The 19116-nt window shown below is 38.8% G+C and overlaps 1 protein-coding gene and 1 long non-coding RNA gene across 9 annotated transcripts in view; one reads left to right on the forward strand and one right to left on the reverse strand.

The window, feature by feature from the left end:
* The window catches only part of LOC139684486 (uncharacterized), a 38483-nt gene extending 25865 nt beyond the window's left edge, over nt 1–12618 (forward strand). Inside the window, exon 5 of the long non-coding RNA XR_011699921.1 lies at nt 12517–12618. This is a non-coding gene — a long non-coding RNA (uncharacterized lncRNA). The remainder of the gene's footprint in view (nt 1–12516) is intronic.
* Nucleotides 4296–19116, reverse strand: part of ANKRD55 (ankyrin repeat domain 55) — a 59836-nt gene continuing 45015 nt past the window's right edge. For 5 of the 8 annotated variants that reach the window (XM_071580486.1, XM_071580482.1, XM_071580485.1 and 2 more), the window contains 5 exons: nt 18746–18930; nt 16909–17076; nt 14907–15568; nt 9368–9469; nt 4297–5030 (listed from right to left, as the gene is read on the reverse strand). In XM_071580486.1, coding sequence (XP_071436587.1) covers nt 4777–5030; nt 9368–9469; nt 14907–15568; nt 16909–17076; nt 18746–18930 — 1371 coding nt within the window. In that variant the 3' untranslated portion in view covers nt 4297–4776. Of the gene's footprint in view, nt 5031–9367; nt 9470–12726; nt 14800–14906; nt 15569–16908; nt 17077–18745; nt 18931–19116 lie in introns of those variants that run through there. The other 3 variants (XM_071580481.1, XM_071580483.1, XM_071580487.1) reach the window with 3 other exon arrangements.

Below are 19116 nucleotides of genomic sequence, written 5' to 3' on the forward strand. Positions count from 1 at the left end.
GCTTCTGGCTCATTCTTTTTCCAAAGGATGGAATTCCACACAATAAACAGAAACATGTGCAAAGGTACAGGAAGGCACATGTGCAGAGAGTTGAGTAATCCTCTTGGACAGGTATGGACATACCCTTGACTCTGCAGGTTCCTTCTGGTGTAGGCAGAGCAGCAGAAAGTCACACCGTGATGCCAAGTACCATAAAGCATCACAAACAGTGAGATGGGGAACGAAACCTTACTGCAGGAGGCTGTACCCTGTCAGTGAGCAGGGAGGTTGGACAAGATGACCCACTGTGGTCCCTTCCAACCTGACCCATTCTGTGATTCTGTGATCTTACTAGGCTCAGTAGCAGCTGCGTCAGGATCTTCTCAGTATGGGACAGGATGGCTGGACTTTAGGATCCCGATAGGAATGGAGTTCAGGCTGGACACTGACAACTTCTGGTCTAAACTACCTCTGTCATAATGCTGGGCTTTTCCACCAACAGGGCTGGCACAGAAAAACCTTCCCTGAATCTAAAGAACATAGGAAACCCCTATGAAAATAGTGAGAAAAAAAATTCACTTTTAAAATCCAAAGGCAAATAATGTATGCATTCATACTACTTCTAAATCATTATTATAATGCAGGTGCAGAGGAAGAGGTATTGTGAGCCATGATGACAGTATGATCAGATGAGCTCTTATAGTCCTCTTACAATTGTTTGAAAACAATGGTTTATGGCCTAAAGTGGTAACTATGATGCTTCTGGAGTTTTGCATTGGAAAAAGACACATGGATTGTGCAGACATTCCTTTGGTAATGGCAGCATAATGCAGAGTATTTAGGAGTGAAGTGACAGAGATCTCCACCTTTAGCTGTGGTAGGGGTCTTTAAAATGCTTTATTGTGACTGAATTTTTGAGAATGTAGTTTCCTCTTTAGGTATTTATACAAGAAAATTAGCAGGCTCATCAGATACTCTCATCAATAGGAAAGCCTGTGAAAGATCCTAATACTGGATGAGCCTTTGTTTTACATGTGAACATTTTTCTCTGTTTTATGGACTAATGCTAATCACCTACTCAGTTTATTGGAAGAGACGACCACTCCATTCAGTATCAATGTATAAATAAATTGTCCACTGGAATAAAGGCTGCACTGTTTCTAAAAGCATTTTGAAATAACATTTATAAGAATGATATAAGAAATGTAGAGCATGTTCCAGTGAGGAAATACAGTTTGTTTTTGTCAGAAAATATATCCTGTATGTGTATATGTTTTCTTAGCTCTCTGAGCCAAGCCAAACTCCCCAGATACCTGAGTACTGCACACTCTATGAGTAAACACTCAACTAGTGTCACAGAAGAATGTGCCAGGGATATTTAATCGCTAGACAGAGAGGAAAAAAAAATCTCTGTCATGACCTACTGACCAGACATTTCTTGGCAATTGGTAATCAACTGTGTTAGCCTTTTATTGTCTCTCCAGCCATTATCTTCCAGGAAAGGTCTGAGCAAAAGGTCAGAGCAGCTTAAGTAGGTATTGGTTCATTTGTTATCTTTCATGCAGTATGCTGCAGTCAACAGTCTGCTGTCCTCTCTGGGTGAAAGACTTCAGCTTAATTTACCTTGTTTATTTACTGTAGAATTTGGCTACCAAACCCAAAAGATAATAGTTTCTGGAGATAAGAATAGTTTCTCATTTCTGAGAATAATTTTCAATTCTTTCTATGAGGATTAAATTTTAAAATATCTGTATTTGGCAAATCATGAGCTACTTATTTATTGAAAACCTACAGAAGAAACACGTTTGAAAAGTGACTTGGATCTTAGTTCAAATTACAATGCTTTTAAGACTCATTCTGCTCAAGTAAGAACTGTATTCTACGCTTACCTTTGAACAGGCAATTGGATTTGCCATCCTTTGCACAAAAAGTCTTTATAGGTTGCAGACCCACAGAAGAAAAACACTCATTCTTAGAAAAAGATGAGGAAAAAAGGGGCAAATGATAGAAAAAAATTATCTAGCAGCTGCCTCCTGTCACACAAATGTATTGCATAGAGAAGAGGCAGTGATAATGTGTATTTGTAGCTTAAAGTGTCTGCACCCACAAGTCTGAATTTTTTGAAGGAATTTTGTTTTAAAGACAGAGTTATCGTTGATCATAATTGTTCATTATTCAGCTTTGTCCTCCCATACTGCACTAACAAAGCACTGCTGAATGGGAAAAACAGAAAGCTGATTACTTCCTTTCTGGGAATGAAAGTTTCTAGCCGAAGGCATGGGGGAATTTCTGTCCCTTTTTCTCCTGCTGTAATACTGGAAACTTTGAAATTTGTTCAAGCCTCTATGGGAAGCCAACACAGATTGCTCTGTATCTTTGTCTCCAGCATGGAACAGCAGCTGGCAAACAAATGGGTACCACCACAGCTTTTATGATTGCCATGAGGCAGCCCATGACTCTCCTGGTCCCTGGACAGGCAGGGTAACATGAGAGATGAGAGAGATTCAACTTCTCCCTCAAAGCCAGTTGCAATGAGTATCCCCTCCTATTCGGGAAAAAATGGAAATGCAATATGTGACCTGCCTCTTTTAATAGCTAAAAGTGTGGCTTCCTTACTGAAAAGGGCTAGTGTGGCAAAGGAGTTACAAATGACCTCACTGGGATTTCCTTGTGCCATTTGGCTTTCCCTTCATTCCAAATGCTGTACCCATTCCAAGCAGTGTGTTGAACTAAAAAAAATTGATCTCTGCTAGAGTGGTTACTTTGGACTTTTGCTCTGTGAAGACAAAACCTTATACTTTTGATGTCTACACTGACTTTTACAGTTAACATAGAGGTTATTTCCTCCCAGCCAGAGCTGAACAAATTAGATTTCCCTTCTCCTCTATGCCATCTGCAGCAATACCTTTTGCTTTGAACCAAATGATAGTGCTGTAAAGTCTGCACTGAAGCTTTAATATTTCTAGGAAACTACTTATCAACTACTTGTTTCTTGTGTGAGGGAGAGGTACAAAGGAGCATGGGTCAGAATAGAGATTTTGTGACTTGCAATAGGGGGAGTTTCAAGATGAGGGGCTCAGGGGCCCTGGAGAGCAGGGCAGCTCAGGCAGCAACCTTGTAGAGCAAATAACAGTTTGCTACACTGTAGGAGAGACTGAAATTTTCAGCGAGGCTGGAATGAGCAGGACTGGTCAGGTGCAAAGGCAGAACATGGCAAAATTGGTTTTTCCTGTAACAGAGCACACTTCTGTCATAGAATGCTTTTCCATCTAGCCTCAGGGAATAGGTTGCCGGTGAGGTCCAAGCTGTCTACTCTCACGTTTTTCATCAAGAAGCTAGATGTTTATATCACTTGTTGAATTTGAGTTTTATACCCCAACATTTGGATTAGATGTTTAAAAATAAAATATTCTTTTATTTATGCACAAAAGTTCCCTCTTCCCTGTGTTGCATCAGGGCAGCTGTTGCTGTGCTCTGCTTTTTTCTTTCTGTCTGCAACAGCCACCAGCCGTCCTTCTATTTACAGTCATTTCTGCAAGGAAATTGGAAACTGCAGCTACTGGGGCATAGTTATCTTCTTTGTGTCAGGTTTGTCTTTAATGGCAACACAGCAAAAGAAATGTTTGTACAACTAATAAAACATTTATCTAGAGATAAACAAAAGTGCCATGTCCTGGCTGAACAAGCTGCTGATGTAGAGCTAATTTTGGACAGTCTTACTAGCAGTCGTGATACAGAAGGATGTCAAAAGGGGACTAGGTCCCCACCACACCTTGCCCACAGTAACGCCCACAGCCCTTCTATAGTCAGAAGTGGGGAAACCTCTAAAGTAATAGCAGCAAGATTTAGATAAGAATCCTGAAGCAACCAGAGGCTGGCATCTCTGTTGGCCTTTAGGACAGGACACTCTCACGCAATGTTTACTCAGAGACTTACAGCACTTGCCAAGGTTCTTGATTGAACAGCAGTATAGTTGTATTTCCTTCTGTTCAGTGATCAAAGTGATGAAATAATGCCTAAAAAGTCAGGACGGTGCAATCCTTATGAAGATAACAATACACAATTGCATTTTTGTCTCTGAGGAGAATGAAGAATTAAATGAAAGAGACATAAATCTACTAGTGAAAAAATGAACAGTTTTGAGCAGTGTATGCTATGGTCTTGTCTGTCCTAAAGGGATTAGTGTTTCATTGCACTTTTTAAACTTGTTGAATTCACAAAACCCACAAACTCAAAATTTAGAAAATATGTGAAAAACAAAGAGACAAAAGACCTCAGTTGCTAAAACTGCCTTTTATTTTGAGCATATTGTTTTAATCTGAAAAAGATTTTTTTGATGGCACACAGCATCAGAATGAGCACCTTTGCATTTACAAACTAGAGAGAAACACTGTCAGTTTATGTTTCCCTAGTTTTGACTTTTAAATCATGCAGAAAATCTAACTCTTTGTTCCTGTTTTCCATAAAAGGCTTAACAGCACGTTACTGAAACAAAATCATGTGTTATGAGGGTTCCATTCACAGTATAAATTTACAGCACATTAAATATGGATTTAGTAATTTAATCATAAATCTGTAATGAAAATGCATATATATATATATACACACACACATGTTTGTCTATATAGATCTACATATATAGTGCAGCTTTTGTGATGTGCTATCTTTTCTTGGATTTTCTAAATTTACACTCCATAAGAGTATCATTAGTACAAATTGAGATTTACTGTACAATTGTCTTGTAAAAAGCACTTAGATTTGCACTTAATTTCAACTGACTTAGGCCAGTGTAATGAGTTAATTTTCAGCATCTGGTTTGGTGAGAGTTTTCTCAAGCTCTTCTGCTGGAATAGATTTCTTCTGGCTTGGAATAGCAGGTAGGATGCGGCTTGGTTTCAGAGGCTCTCCTGATAGGCCAGGAAAGAGAGAATAGAGGATATGACTCTGAGAATGTCCCCTTTTCTGGGATCTGGAGATGGGAGCTGGTGGGAGAATGACTGCACCAGTCCTTAGGGACTTAAACTTCTTAGCATCCTGAGGTGATAGCTGAACTAGAGGTAAAAATAAAAAGAGTGCACAGAAAGTGTAAAGCATAGCATTTTTTACAAAGGAGTTTGCTATTTTCTTTGAACTGTTGTCTCTTACTCTCTGTACTCAAACCTGTATTTGAAAAATGTGATCAAAATATTAGTAGAAAAAATTTGCATAAGCCTATCAGGGCTAATCTTCAGCTGAAGAAAATGACTACAATGTTAAGTGATGTACTTTGTGCTTGGTGATCAATAAGATGTTGACAAGTTTAGATGTTTACTTTTGATAAGCAGAGAATCTACATTTTGTTTGGAGGAAACTTGGTCTGTTTGGAGAGATTTCCACAATACATTCTTTTATCACAAACCGTAGGCTGACTGAAACAGAAAAGTTCCATGGCAATATATTATTTTTAACAAAAATGCTCTATTACCCAAGACAAATACTGATAAAGACCTTAGAAAGATGAAATGAAAGAACATGGGACACTGTGCCTGGGCTGATTTAGGCACAGTCAGTCACAGAGACAGGTCCACATATGTTCTTCTATTCACTGGCCTCAAAAGTAGCCCGTTGCCCTGTAGCACAGAAAGACACACAGTGAAACATGAGAGGCACACCTGTTCTATCTATTGCAGTCATGTAAGAAATTGTGGATTTAGATCAACTTTAATTTCCACCTCACACTCAGCAGTGTAATAATGTTTGGACTTTAATGTTAAAGTTTCTCTCTTAAGAAAAAGGAAGAACTATAGTTCTGTATGTTCTCTCTAAACTGGAATCCTCAATCTCCTTCATTTTGACAACTCACTAATTTTCTGATTTTTTAAAAGGAGAATTCAAAACCTTAATGTTGACCCATTTTTCTCTGCCTTAGCATTTATTGTGAATTGTATTAGCTGAAGTTCTTCTTGTTGTAGTCCTTGTACCATGTACCTTATTTCACCATCATTTATTTATGTATCAGGAGCAGTAATTTGCTAAGACTTACCAGGAATCAGTTTAGTACAAAGCAGAATCTTTGTAGACAGGATTTAGGATTTTTCTTTTTAAGCTAATTTCAATTACTCTTTAAGTTGTGATGCTCTGAGTGGACAGTATTTACTATAGCTGCCTGGCCTTTGGCGGTGTACTGTAATTCATGGGTCTTGTTCAAGGTTCATTTATGTTCAGAGAGTCAGGAAGTTGCCTAGTTCTCCTTTCCATGAAAAAAACCCCACTACACCAGTAATAGTTTGCTTTAGTTTGTATTGAATTTGTTTGAGTCAGTGAGGGCTAAATACAATAAATGAGCCCATATGTTTTCTAATACAATAAATGAGCCCATATGTTTTCTGGCATGTGATAGAATGCTTTGAGTTCACTGAAATTTTTGTGAGTAAACCAAATGCATATTGTGAGGCTCCTTTGTTTCGCTTTTTTGGAACATAGGTGCATATTAATGTATTCCAAATTCACAACTGTGTGAAAAATACTCAGAACACTTTATGTACTAGATAAGCCCTTAATGATGAGTTTAAGTAGGGCAAAGCACTGTAGCTTAATTTCACCCCTGTGACCATGTAGCCATCACGAATCCATGTTCATTCAAAGAATCCAGACATCAGTGATTTCCACCTAAGTGTCACATACTGTGCTCAGTTTAGGCTATTCAATTTAGGATTTCAGGGCTGGTACATAGATGGCTTTGAAAGAATATGTATAGTGACTAGTATTAGTACATGTATTGAAACCCATGAGCCTGGACCCAGAACTGGCATCTGTGAGAGGCCAGAGCCCTCAAGGCTGGTTGCCCTACCTCCAGACGCTACACACAGCAAAAGCACCAGTAATTATTCACATGCAAAGGGCACAGTCAGCCACTGAACACCTAGTGGTACAACAGCAGCTACTAATTCAGAGAGCCTTTTCCACTCATTGAGTGGCTGCTACTACAAACCACAGAGGCAAAAATAACACTTTTGGAGAGGCATTGCCCAAGGAATATAGAGTCCAGCAGAAGGCATGGCTCTTAGACTCCCTTCCTTTGCAAGTAGTGGACCATGGTGATATTCTGCAGAGATGTGTGTGCTTTGTGGAATGCTTTGCAGTTACCTTGGGAAAGAAAAAACTTCAGATCATGATAACAGCAAAACCAACCATCGATCCCCAGAATATATTGTTAAATGATCTGTAGAAACAGATTATTTTTTAAATAGTGCCTTTTTTGCAGGGGGTATTGGGAGTGTTGCATGATGAGATAGAAAGCGTGTGCTGGGAATGAAGCAGCGGCATGCAGAATAAGAGCTGTAGTCTGTGCTGAGGCTACTCAAGAAGCCTTGTGAGAAATGTCTTTGGCTCTGGGAATTCTTGAGAGTGAGAATTTATAAACTATGGTTTAAAGTCACTCAAGTACTCTTTTCCTAATTTACTGTTTAATTCCTATTTTCCACTTTCTAATGGGTGTTTTTGAATGTTTTTACTTAGAGATTTAAGCATTTCTTCTTTTTTTTCCATTATCCTTCCTTTTTTGGGGGAGATGTTTCTTCTTTCTGTTGATCTCTGAGTTGTTTCAGTTCTCTTTCTAGTTTATGCTTATTTTATTCTCCTAGATTTTTTGCTGCTTTTTTCCCCCTTGCATGTTTTTAACACACATGTGTTGTGTAAAGAAACAAAAATGTTTATAGTCAATCTTTGTTGCTGGAGCACTTTGCCTGGATAAAGGCTGTGGTCAGAATGGTATTATTTTTAGGGTTGGATGAGTGAAATCTTGGCTCTAAAACAGCTATTTGGATAGTTCCAGGAGCAAATGTGTCATTTGTGTTAAGAAAGCAAAAATGTAATTTATTTTGAAAATAATTTTGATTTTCTGTTACTGGCTTGAACTAATCAGTTACTAGATTTTCTGTTACTGGCTTGATCAGGCACCTTGATCAATGTGCTGTGTTAGTCAATTACTATTAATCATGGTAATTTTATGTTATTTGTAAACCACATTTTTTGGCATGAGACAAGAACTAAATTCTTGACCATCTGTGTGAATTACTGCAAGAACACCAATGATTATGAAATATTTTTTTTAAGGATTTTGCTTACAACTATGTTATAACCAGAAGACACAGAGAATGTTAGTAGAAATCTTAAAAAATGGAATACTTGTAGTTGGGATTTTAAAAGCTGTTAGATTATTTTCTTTCCTCAAAGCAGACAGAGAATATCACTTCAGTAATTCACATATCTCTACTTTTTCCTCTCTTATTTACGAAGCAGCAGCAGTGCAGTATTCTGTATATCCCAACCCAACTGGATGTTCCCTATAAGGCTACCTATGCTGTTTCATTTCTAGTAATACTGTTGTAACTGCAGAATTGCTTCTGAAACTCAGATTATAAGAGGCAGTGAATCTTAAATTTACTTCTGAAATGTGAGTGCTTTAGGTCCTGGCTGATCTGCAGGGTGACAAATTGTAAACTGCAAAGCCTCGTCCAGTCTCTGGGAGAGTTGTGCTTGTGGAACTCAAAAATGTGAGGGCAGAACACTGCTGGGGGTAGTGCTAGTATTTGTGTATGAACACCCCAGTTGCTGGTTTGATCCAGCCTGGAACAATCACCAAGTCTTGACACTCTGCCAGGGCTATGGGAGTGGGGTGAAGCTTTTCTGCTCCTTCAAAAACCTGAGTGTAAGCCTGCAATAGGCCCCTGCTGAAAAAACAGCCAACAGCATCTGGCATCAGGAAAAGTGCTGCTGGCAGACAGTGGGAGGGTATTCTTCCCCTCTACTCAGCTTGGGTGAGACACATCTGGAATGGTGAGTCCAGTTCTGAGGCCTCCAGTACAAGAGAAACATGAACATGAAACAAGTCCAGTGAAGAGCAGTGGAGATGATTAAAGGATTGTTCAGCCTCAAAGGGGAGGCTGAAAGATACCTGGGACTGTTCAGCCTTGAGAAGAGAACATAGCTCAGAGGATCTCATCACTATGTATAAATGTTTGACTGGGGGGAGTAATGGAGAGGGACACAGGCTCCTCTCACTGGTGTCTTACAAGGGAAAAACAGGTAATGGCCACAGGTAAGTAAGAAGAAACGTTTTTACTCTTGAGAGTGGTCGAACACTGGAACAGTTGGCCCAGAGAAATTGTGTAGTCTCAGTCTCCATTCAGAGACCTATTATTTAAAACATAACTGGATTTCCCTGAGCAACCTGCCTAGGTGATTTCTCTGTGTGCAGAGGAGTTGAACAGTGAGTCTCCAAAGGTGTCTTCCAACTTCAGCCATTCTATGATGCTATGAAAAAGCAACATGAAACCTCTCTCAAACTCTCAGATACCAGTTATGGAGGCAGAGTATGATACTGTGACTGACACTTGCCTGTACTTACTTTCATGAGCACAGTGGTTGGGTATGGGAGCTAAGCTGTTCCGTACAGGAGTACGATTTTTTTTTTTGTGTTGTTCTATGGACATCTGTTGAAAACTTTTACCTGTGAAAGAAAAAGTTAATCTGTTACTATATGGAAATAATTGTAAATAATATTGTACACTATACATTTCTGGCTTCTAAGAAAAAAGAATACTTAGCAATTCTGAGAAATATGTAATAACAACAAAGCATTGCCTTAAAAAACCCAAGTAGTTGCTTACTTTGCTTTCATTAAAATGTAATTGATTTAATACAACCTTCACATATACCCTTATCGCTTCCTTTCATATAATATAGGTCTTAAAACAGTCACAGTCCAGTAGCTAGCTCTGTGTAAGAATATTTGGATACTAAATTTGTAGAATTATTCAGCTAGATGGATTTGATTTCAGAATTGAAGCTTCAGTTTGCAAAATACTCTAGTAGGGTCTCAGCCTGTCTAAGTACTAGAACACAAATGGAGTTCAGCTGCTGGTTGGAAAAGGAGACTGGTTGAAATCTATTAACAGTAAAGATGAGCTTTGGAAGGTTTTGCTGCAGATGAAAATGTATCAGAACTTATATAAACTGAAGCTGATCCTTATTAAACTATGTTTATGGCAATTTCATTTTTACAAAGAAGAGATACTGGAATATTAAAGGTTGATTGGCTAACTGTGGCATGTCACTTGTTAAGATTAAAGTTAACTTTGGTCTAAAACTATTAAACTAGATGATATGTTAGATGATGTAATGCATTTCACTGCATAAATGACATACCTAATATTGAAAAAGTAGAAATTCAATAACCAATTTTCTCCAGATCCTTTTCCTGACCTGACCTTATTCTGTGATGCTTGAGTCCCTCAAATTGTTTTTCTCATTATCACCGATGTGCAATGAGCTTTGTTACAAGTTGTCTTGCCAAACAGCTCCTCATCCATCATGACATTGCAACATAGCTCATTGCAGAACAAGCATATGCTCTGTCAGCAGAGAGAGACAAGAAGACACACAGGATGGATGTAGCAGGACACCCTGGGCAATAGGAAGGAATGGAAGGGTATTCATTGCCTTTGAGGCTTTGTAGTTGATAGTTGAAAATACCTATGTATTGCTGGACTATGAAAGATAAAGATACAGAAATATAGTTGTAGAACGGTTTCCTGGAGCTGCACTGAAGTAGTTGTCAAGACTGCTGTGACTACCTTGCTGACTAAATGGGTTCTGTGTGAAAGGAGCTAAAGTGGTGTTTATCAGACAAACCACCATGTTGTAGTTCACCCTTCAGCACAGCATGGAACAAGATTCTGGTCCAAAAACCACAGGAGTTACAGACATTGGCCTAACTTGCAGGATCCTGTTGGTAAAGCTGATGTGTATTGAGCTATAGCATGAAGAATCTTGTATGGGTGAGCTGTGCCTAACAGAAACAGACTTCGATTTCCTTTTCCCATGTTTTACGCTTTATTTAGTCTTTAACACTTCTAATGTCTAGTTGATAAATTGCTTCTATAGACATTGCATCCGCTTTGCACAAAGAACTAAACATATCAATTTCAATATAGTAGAGATTCATCTGTTGCTCTCTTTCATTGCAATTTGAGTTATATTGGTTTCAGTGATGCTTATGCTGAGAACTAATGGCTTATTGTGTATATGCCATTATGGCTTTCATGATGGGAGGTTGTTGTTGCTACCAAGAGATATGTTTATTTCATAAATGGGAATATCTGGCAGCAAAACAATAGTACAACAGTATAATCATATTTTCAAGGTTGATGTGAATGCTTGGAAAAGAATCCTTGTTGATAAAAATTCTGACATCAAGTGTTCTGTTCTTCCTTTCTATCTGTTTCACATAACATCTGAAAAAATAGTTTGAGACATCACCTTTGCTGTCCCCAAGAGCACATTTATGATGACATCTATTTTTGAAATGGAAAGGAAGTAATTTCTTAATTATAAAATGCAGGGCTGCACTTGGTTTTGTTTGCTGACATTTTTTAAAGGTTTTCTTTTGCATTAGGGAGGTGAACCACGTTGTGGTGTGTTTTATGTAGGAGTTGTTAACATTATGAAGAATATCCCATGTAAATTGGTTCTTCAGTTTGAGAAAGCAACAGCCACACTGGTCAGCTTTTCTCTAGTCTTTCCTGGGTACCTCCTTATCAACTACACCATACTGCTTATACCAACATAAACTTAGCACTAGTCTATTTATCACATTGCTTGCCTGTTCAAGCAAATAAAAGGTACTGGGATGCTGTAATAAAATCTGTAATATAGTACTGGTTTAGACCTGGAGTTTAGTTATCTAAAAGATGAGTGGGTGGTAGGCATCTGAGAGCTGCCTTATATTTGAAATGGGCTTTCTTTCACACATGCCACTTGGAATTTCTCTACTTACACCATTTTTCCCTGTGGAATGTAAATGGCAGTACACTTCACAAAAAGAGATGATCACAAAGCTCATAAATACAAAATGTTTTGGATTGTTATGCCAGCTCAGTACTGTGGCTGGGAAACACTCTTGCAATGTTGACAGTAGTTTTGGGTGTAGTCTATCTTTGCTCTTCTCAGTGGAGGGAAAGACAAAGCAGTAATTCTGAGAGAAACCAGTGGCATACAAGTAAGGTAATTCTCATTGCTACCCATGGCAACCGCTTCTCTTTGTGTAATTGCTAATGCTCAGCTAGTAAATTGACTCATCTTTCATTCCCAGGAGCACAGAAAACAGAACAAAAAACCTCTAAAAGGTTTGGCACATGTATGTGCCAGATGCCTTTGTAGCAGTTGAGCACAAAAATTAGCTTTGACTTTAATAACAGACATAGTCATGCGAGACAACCAACACCGTGTGTCAACAAAGTAATTTTTAAATTGAGTTCCCTTAGATTATCAATACCCCTAATTTTGTCTTAAATATTCAGTGTTTGGGAAATTACATATAGCCCCCACAGACATGAATTGAGAAATGAAGAATTAACACTTCAGTGTCTACAAAACCCAGATGTTGTTTTTAGCCCTCAGCTAAGTCTTCTGCAGAAAAAAACCAAACACAAACCCCCCCTTTCCCCCAAGAAACAAATCAACTGAAAAACATCAACAAAAAATATTTTTCCTCAGGGAGAGCTGCCTGCACAGCACTGTTGACTGGACTGGAGCCAGGCTTACTTTGCTTCTGATCCCTCTAAGCCCTGCAGGCACAGTGCACTGGAGACCTGGAAACCGTGGAGCTCATACAGTAAGTGCAGTTCTAATTCACAGCAAGTCAGGTGGCTTTAATTACAGGGACAGACAGATTTAAACCACACACATAGGCATAAAGAGGGATAAGCAGATCTTTTTATTGTGAAGAAATGTTAGACAATATCTGTATTGTGCAATGGATTCCTGACAGACACTCTCTGTCTTCTTACAGGCTTTTAATTCACATGTTTCAGAGGAAGTCCTCCTTGCCAGCTACAGGAATGATTTTTATTGTTGGAAAATTTTGCTAAAGGGAGCCGGTACAAAGAGAACTGGGTTTAAGGCAGACACAGGCGTTTTATTCTCTGAGGGAGACAATAAAGTATCAGAAATAAAATTATTTACTTTTCCTTTGGACATGCAAAGATGGCTCCCATTTTAACAATTAAAAAAATTCACATAACTGATATGATTTTGCCCTTATTCATACATGTACACTTCTGGTACTATACCCAGTTCCTGTGCAGATCATGGAGCACTGAGTGGATGTACAGGATCTGTCCTGATTCAGCTGATTGCAGCTTTTTATAATAGCATGTTCATACAAACTTTTCTAGGAAAACCACCTATCCTTCTGTTCAGAGCAAACAAGGATTTAAATGTTTTCTTAAGACAAGTCTATAATCACATTTTAAATAACATGATAGTTACTTCCACATCAGATATATTAATAGTCTTGCAAATTCCAAAATGTTTCCCAGAAATTTTTGTCTACTAGTTTGGTTTATGCAGTTTGAGTTCATTTCTCCTACTGCTGTCAACTTCAATGATCTCAAATATCTTAGCCCCCTTGTGCCCTCTTATACTAAGGCTGTAAAGAAGCCCTGCAGGTATTCTTGTATTCCACATGGGAGCTGAACCTTGTAGAATTCTGTGTAGAATGAGTCATGCAGAACAATTCTTGCTATGCATGTGAAGTATGGGTTCATATGGTTGAGTGACTAGCAGAAGAGTGCATAGTAAAAAAGTAGTGACACCTATGGAGCAGTTCTAGTAAGCTTTCAGTAATGTGGCCTGATGTTCAGGAAGTGGAACTTTTTGAATGGCTTCTTTTTACCCAGAAAAACTATTTTCAGCCTTTCTTGGCATGATGCGGAATGGCCTGTCATTTTGAAGTTGCTGTCTCTACTCATCTTATCAGATGTGCACGAAGTTTTGCTTTTTTATAGTTTGCTTCACTTAGATGTCAGTACAGTTTGCACTATCATGCAGCTAACTGGGGGTTCTTCTCAGAAAGGGTTTCTGTTCACTCCTCCTTCCACTGGAGGGTAATGGCTCATGTCTCTTTGGGCGATCATAGATTAACTTATTTTACAGTGTTTACTCCCTTTAATGCTGTACCCCTGGTAAGTTTGGGGATTGCTTTTGCTTGCTTCATTTTCAGTTGGATATTGCAGTGGTTGGAAGGCATGCTAGATGTATTTAATTTTGGCATGGGAGTAATCCCAAAGGAGATGAAGTTGGAGACACTGATATACTGAAGTAAGCTCCTGCATGCAGGCCAGCCAGCCAGATTCATTTAAAGATGGATGTGAGTCAAACAAAATAATACATCCCAAATCCAGCCAAACCCTGGTTTCAAATTCACCTTAGAATTCTGACGCTCTGCTTCATTACTGTTGCACTACAATTTCCAGACCACTACATAAAAGCATTTACTCCATCTTTGTAAATTCAGCAAACTGAATTTAGCTTTGGAGAAGCCATAGAACAGCACATTTGACCAAAGAGCTGGCACTAAGGGTGGGGGGAGTGGGAAGGGGTGCCACTGCAGCCTGGAGTCAGAATATCCTATAAGGGGAAAGTGGCATGGTGTAGAGCTGTCCAGCATGGCACTGGATGTGATTAAATCAAGAAGCAGCTCTCAGCCCAGTTACAGATATGAGTGCAGTGCTGTTCCCTTGCACATCTACTTCCAGGACTAGATGTGGACACAAGACAGCAGGCGTGTGTTAACATGCAATTCACAAAGGATATATATGATCTGGAGGCACTTATTGCTCAAGCTCCTTACCTCCTTCCTAAATATATGGATTTTTGTTTGCTCATCAGACCTACTTAAGTCTCTTATTTCCCACACCTAAGCCTCTTGCTTCAGTTTTCAACTTATATCCCATGCAGATGGTGTCCATGATGGCTACTACATACAGGGAGAAGATACTGAAAAAATATTAAAGAAATAGAAATGTTATGGGTCTCTAATTTTTACTGACTCAGCTTGCCACATCAGTAGATATTGTAGGATTTGTGATAAGACAAAAAATTACCTGTTGGAGAACTGGGAAGTGAGGGAAGGCAGGGAGGGCACAAAAGCACATGGTGAGCTCTACCAGAGTTTAAGCCATTTATCGGTTTGTCTGAAGAAGTCCTAGTATAGCCTTTGTAGGAAAGTAGGTGGTTAGAGTTTCTATTCCAGGGATCATCCAGCAAACCTTGGCCGCTGCTTCTGTGGTCCAACAAGTTGTGTTCACTCATACTCTTTTGAGACTTGTGTGGAAAATGGTGGGTAGTGGTGCTAGAGGAGAAGCTTGACACTATGCTCTGGGAAGCAGTTAGGAAGGAATTTCCTGCAGTGATTGGGGGGAGGCTCTGGGTGCTGGTGGGCAGAAGTCCCTGGCATGCTGGGTGCTTCTTTTCTGGTATGAGATACTTTGTGTCTGTGCTCCTTCTCTTAAAGTCAGGTGAGGTCATACACTCATCTGGAATGCCTTTGCAATTTGTGTTCATAATACAATCAAAACGGGTGATGATATCATCTACTTCTGAGGTCTCTTCTCTAGGATATTGATCTCTGCTTCTCTCCTGACTGGTTTTCTGATCATCTTTCTTCTTTTTGCAAGAGAAGATGTGGTTCAGCGTACTGAATCGTCCTTCTTTCTTTATCAGTCTGTTGTTCTGGGAGGGAAACTGAAGAACTGATTCAGATCTACTGGAAGTACAAATCAAAATGCAATGTCAGTATTATCAAACAATGAAAGAATACTGACTATGTTAGTCCATGAAATATACTGTCCTGATACATTTGCAGGGATAGTTCAAGGAGGCAGAAAATTAGGACACCAAGTGTAATTAACACCGACTGAAAATGCCACTGTATTACTTTGTCTTATCAGTTAATTGCCTTACAGTCATCTTAATGTAACCCAATGCAGCTATCTGGGAAAAACAAACTATTTTGGCTCCAGCATCTACCACCTGCAAAGATCCAATGACAACAAAACATGCTGGGATCTTTTAATACAAGTGGTCTTTGTATTATGTCATGTTTGGAAATGGTATTTCCAACAGTACAATCATTGCTAACACTGTAACAAAGGCACTAGTTGACTATTCCTTCCCTCCCTTTTGCCTTTCCTTTTCTGAATTTCCCCTTTGCCCCTTCCCCTTTCCCCTTGCCTTGCCTTGCTTGTGTTAAAGAGATCGATCAGTTTCAGATTGATCAAGATAATTACCTAACCTACTGTGCTATTGCAGTAGTGGTTTTGAGATGAAATTTTGGCTAACCCTAACCCTCTTCTAACAGACAGAGTACACGAGAAGGAGGAGAGGTAATATTATCCATGTCTCACAATTTGTAATGTAGGAAATAATACTAACTGCTGACTGGAAAGGAGGGGAAAGCACAAGGAAATGTGATGATAAATTTAAGTGCATACCAAAGTTGAGGAATGGAAATTAATTAAATAACAGCTGCTGAAACATGAGAAATACAAAGAGAGAGGAAGATCATAAGCAATAACTCATTTGCTGTACTTTTTAACAGAGAATAACTCAGAATAAGAAGAGACAATCAAGGTAGAGAACTAAGGAAGGCTAGGAAAATAATCCCAAACCCTTACATTATAGATGAAAACTTGAGATTTTTTTTATCATCTATCTGTCAAAGCTGCTTTTGTGTTCAGTCTATCTGTCTGTCTTATTGCATAAACACACAGCTAGTGCATGGAGATTTCAAAAAAGTGGAAGATATATATCTGAGTGCTGAAGCTAAGACAGATTTTCTGCACAAAGGTGACTGGGCCACATCTATACTCACATCTTCAGAACCCTCTGCTGATGGGTAGACTAGTACTGTGACTTCAGTAATGAGTCTTCGGTAGATGACTATTTCTGATGTTGCTGCATCAGTGGAAAACTTGAACTGAGCATTGCATATGAATCAAGGAGACATCATATAGGACTCAAACTCTTCAGTAGCATACAAAAAGCAATACATTTGTTTTCTAGTCAGTGGCAACATGTGAGCAAGATTTGGACTTTTACCCTTACCTGGTCTCCTGAGACAGCAACTTTATGCATGCTGTGTGCCCACAGTATATTGCATATGTTAGAGGAGTGTTTTCATTGATGTCTCGAGGGCTGCTGTCTATCCCCAGTTCCAGCAGTGTCTGCACACAGTCAGCTTTCCCTGCTGCTGCAGCCCAGTGCAAAGGAGTCCTATGGAAAAGAGGAAGTATCACTAAAATACATGGATAGATTTACTATCAAAACTATTAGTGACACAATGAGATGTGCATAGGATATGTTCCTTTTCCAGATTAATGACATATATTTTAAGGGGTTCTCCAGCAACTTATTCCACACCAGTGTAACTGCATTTATTTAGCTGTAGATAAAGTAGGTATGGGGCTGCAGAATGCCCATACAAGGTGTATATGTAATAATAGCATCTCTTTCACTGCTAGAATTGCAGAGTAGGAGTGCCTGAAGTTTTCAGAGAAGAATTTGAAAAAAACTTTTTAATGTTTGCTGCATAAGGACAAATTAATTTCATTTTTAGACCAAACACAATTAGCATTGGTTGGCATAGGGCTCTCCATAAAGGTAATAAGGGAAGAAGCCTCTCCTAAATCAAGACTAAACACATCTACCAGACTGCCATTGCCACTTTGCCAGTTTCTGTGTTCTGTGATGGGCACAGATCAGAGCACATATAAACTGTTTTGAATCCATGTTGGAGAATTGAACTGATTTTCTACCTGGTAGAAAATTTGCATCTTGTATTTGGAAACTTCAGTCATTTCCAAATTGTAATATTTTTCTCTTGTGAAAAACCTGAAAGCATACACAACACCATAAGAAAATTGTTTAAGAATAAAAAATAAAATTGACATTTCTCTGTTTTTTTGCAATCCCAGCAATTTCAGATGGGTGCAGTCGGAAACACAATAGCATGGAAATCTGTTATGTATGTTTGTAGTGAACAGCTTATCTTTTCTCCTCTTCAACTATAGTATGTTTTGTGGAAATACCTGAGAACATGTAATAGGTGGTTGTGTCTTAATGAATTCTGAAGTATTGTTAATGTCCTCCCTTTGCCCTTCTTTCTGCAGAAACACAGCCTTCACAAATACATTTTACTCATGTTTAGAAACTTCTTCAGAGCCCTGTTTGTTTTATTTCTGTTCCATTTTATTGCACTTTTCCATGAAGAATATTATTTTAAGTACTTGAAGGCGTAAGCCAAGAAAACCTTGGCTTTTGCTTCACTGAGCGGGATAATCAATGTGAACAGTGAGTTGGCTCTGTTTGCATTAAATAAATTTACAAGGAAAGTTCCAAGGGAGGTAGGTGTGGGTGAAAAAGAGGAAAGAGGACTCTTCTGTACTTAGGATACAGAGATTTCAACCTGGAAGAAATCAAATACCTTAGAATGGAAATTGAAGATCCTCAGGTTTCATAGGAGTAGTGTGTTATTATCTTCAATGCAACAAAGGAACACTGCTATTTCTTAAATACAAATAGCAGCAGGATCCCGGCTTCAAGTTGTAGGATCCTGTTCTATTGTTTTGAAAAGAATGTTCACTTTTGATTGAAAGAAGTTAAGTCAAGTGGTGACAAAATTCTTTCAAAAATAATCTTATCTTTTCCTACCAGAAACACAGAGCTAAATAGCATTCCTACTAGTCAGTTATTAGTCTAGGTACAATTCATGTGAGCTGGATTAGTTTACAGTGTTTCTGAGCAAGCACAGTCCTCTGTAGAGTGAAGTTCATTAAGCAGTCCATAGCCTGTGAAACAGGAACACGATTAAATGATAAACAGAGATGGTCTCAGGTTAATAGAAAGGAAGCAGCAATTTCAGTTTGAGAGTTGCCATGGTTACCTGTCATCCACATCAAGGGCCTGCAGGTTGCACTTTGGGACTTTGGCCAGCTCACTGATAATATCACTGTAGCCTGCAGCAGCAGCAATGTGCATACATGTTTTGCCATTCTCATCATCATAGTTTATTATTGATGGTCCCTGGCTGTGGTCCAGAATGATGGAACACAGAATCCTGTTGCCGCTCTGAAAGAAAGTTCAGGGAAGAAAAGTGTGTTACAATGGAGCTCACACCTAGCTTCATTTTCTCTGCTAGAGAATGCTAAATACAATAATTGTTTTTTGTGTGTATACCAGATTCCCCAGGTATGAAAGCCAAAAGCTTCCAATCTCCTGCTAGGAATTACGTTTGCTTTATGAATTTCCTACAAC

Source organism: Pithys albifrons, chromosome Z (genome assembly GCF_047495875.1).
Source record: "Pithys albifrons albifrons isolate INPA30051 chromosome Z, PitAlb_v1, whole genome shotgun sequence".
Lineage (NCBI taxonomy): Eukaryota > Metazoa > Chordata > Aves > Passeriformes > Thamnophilidae > Pithys > Pithys albifrons.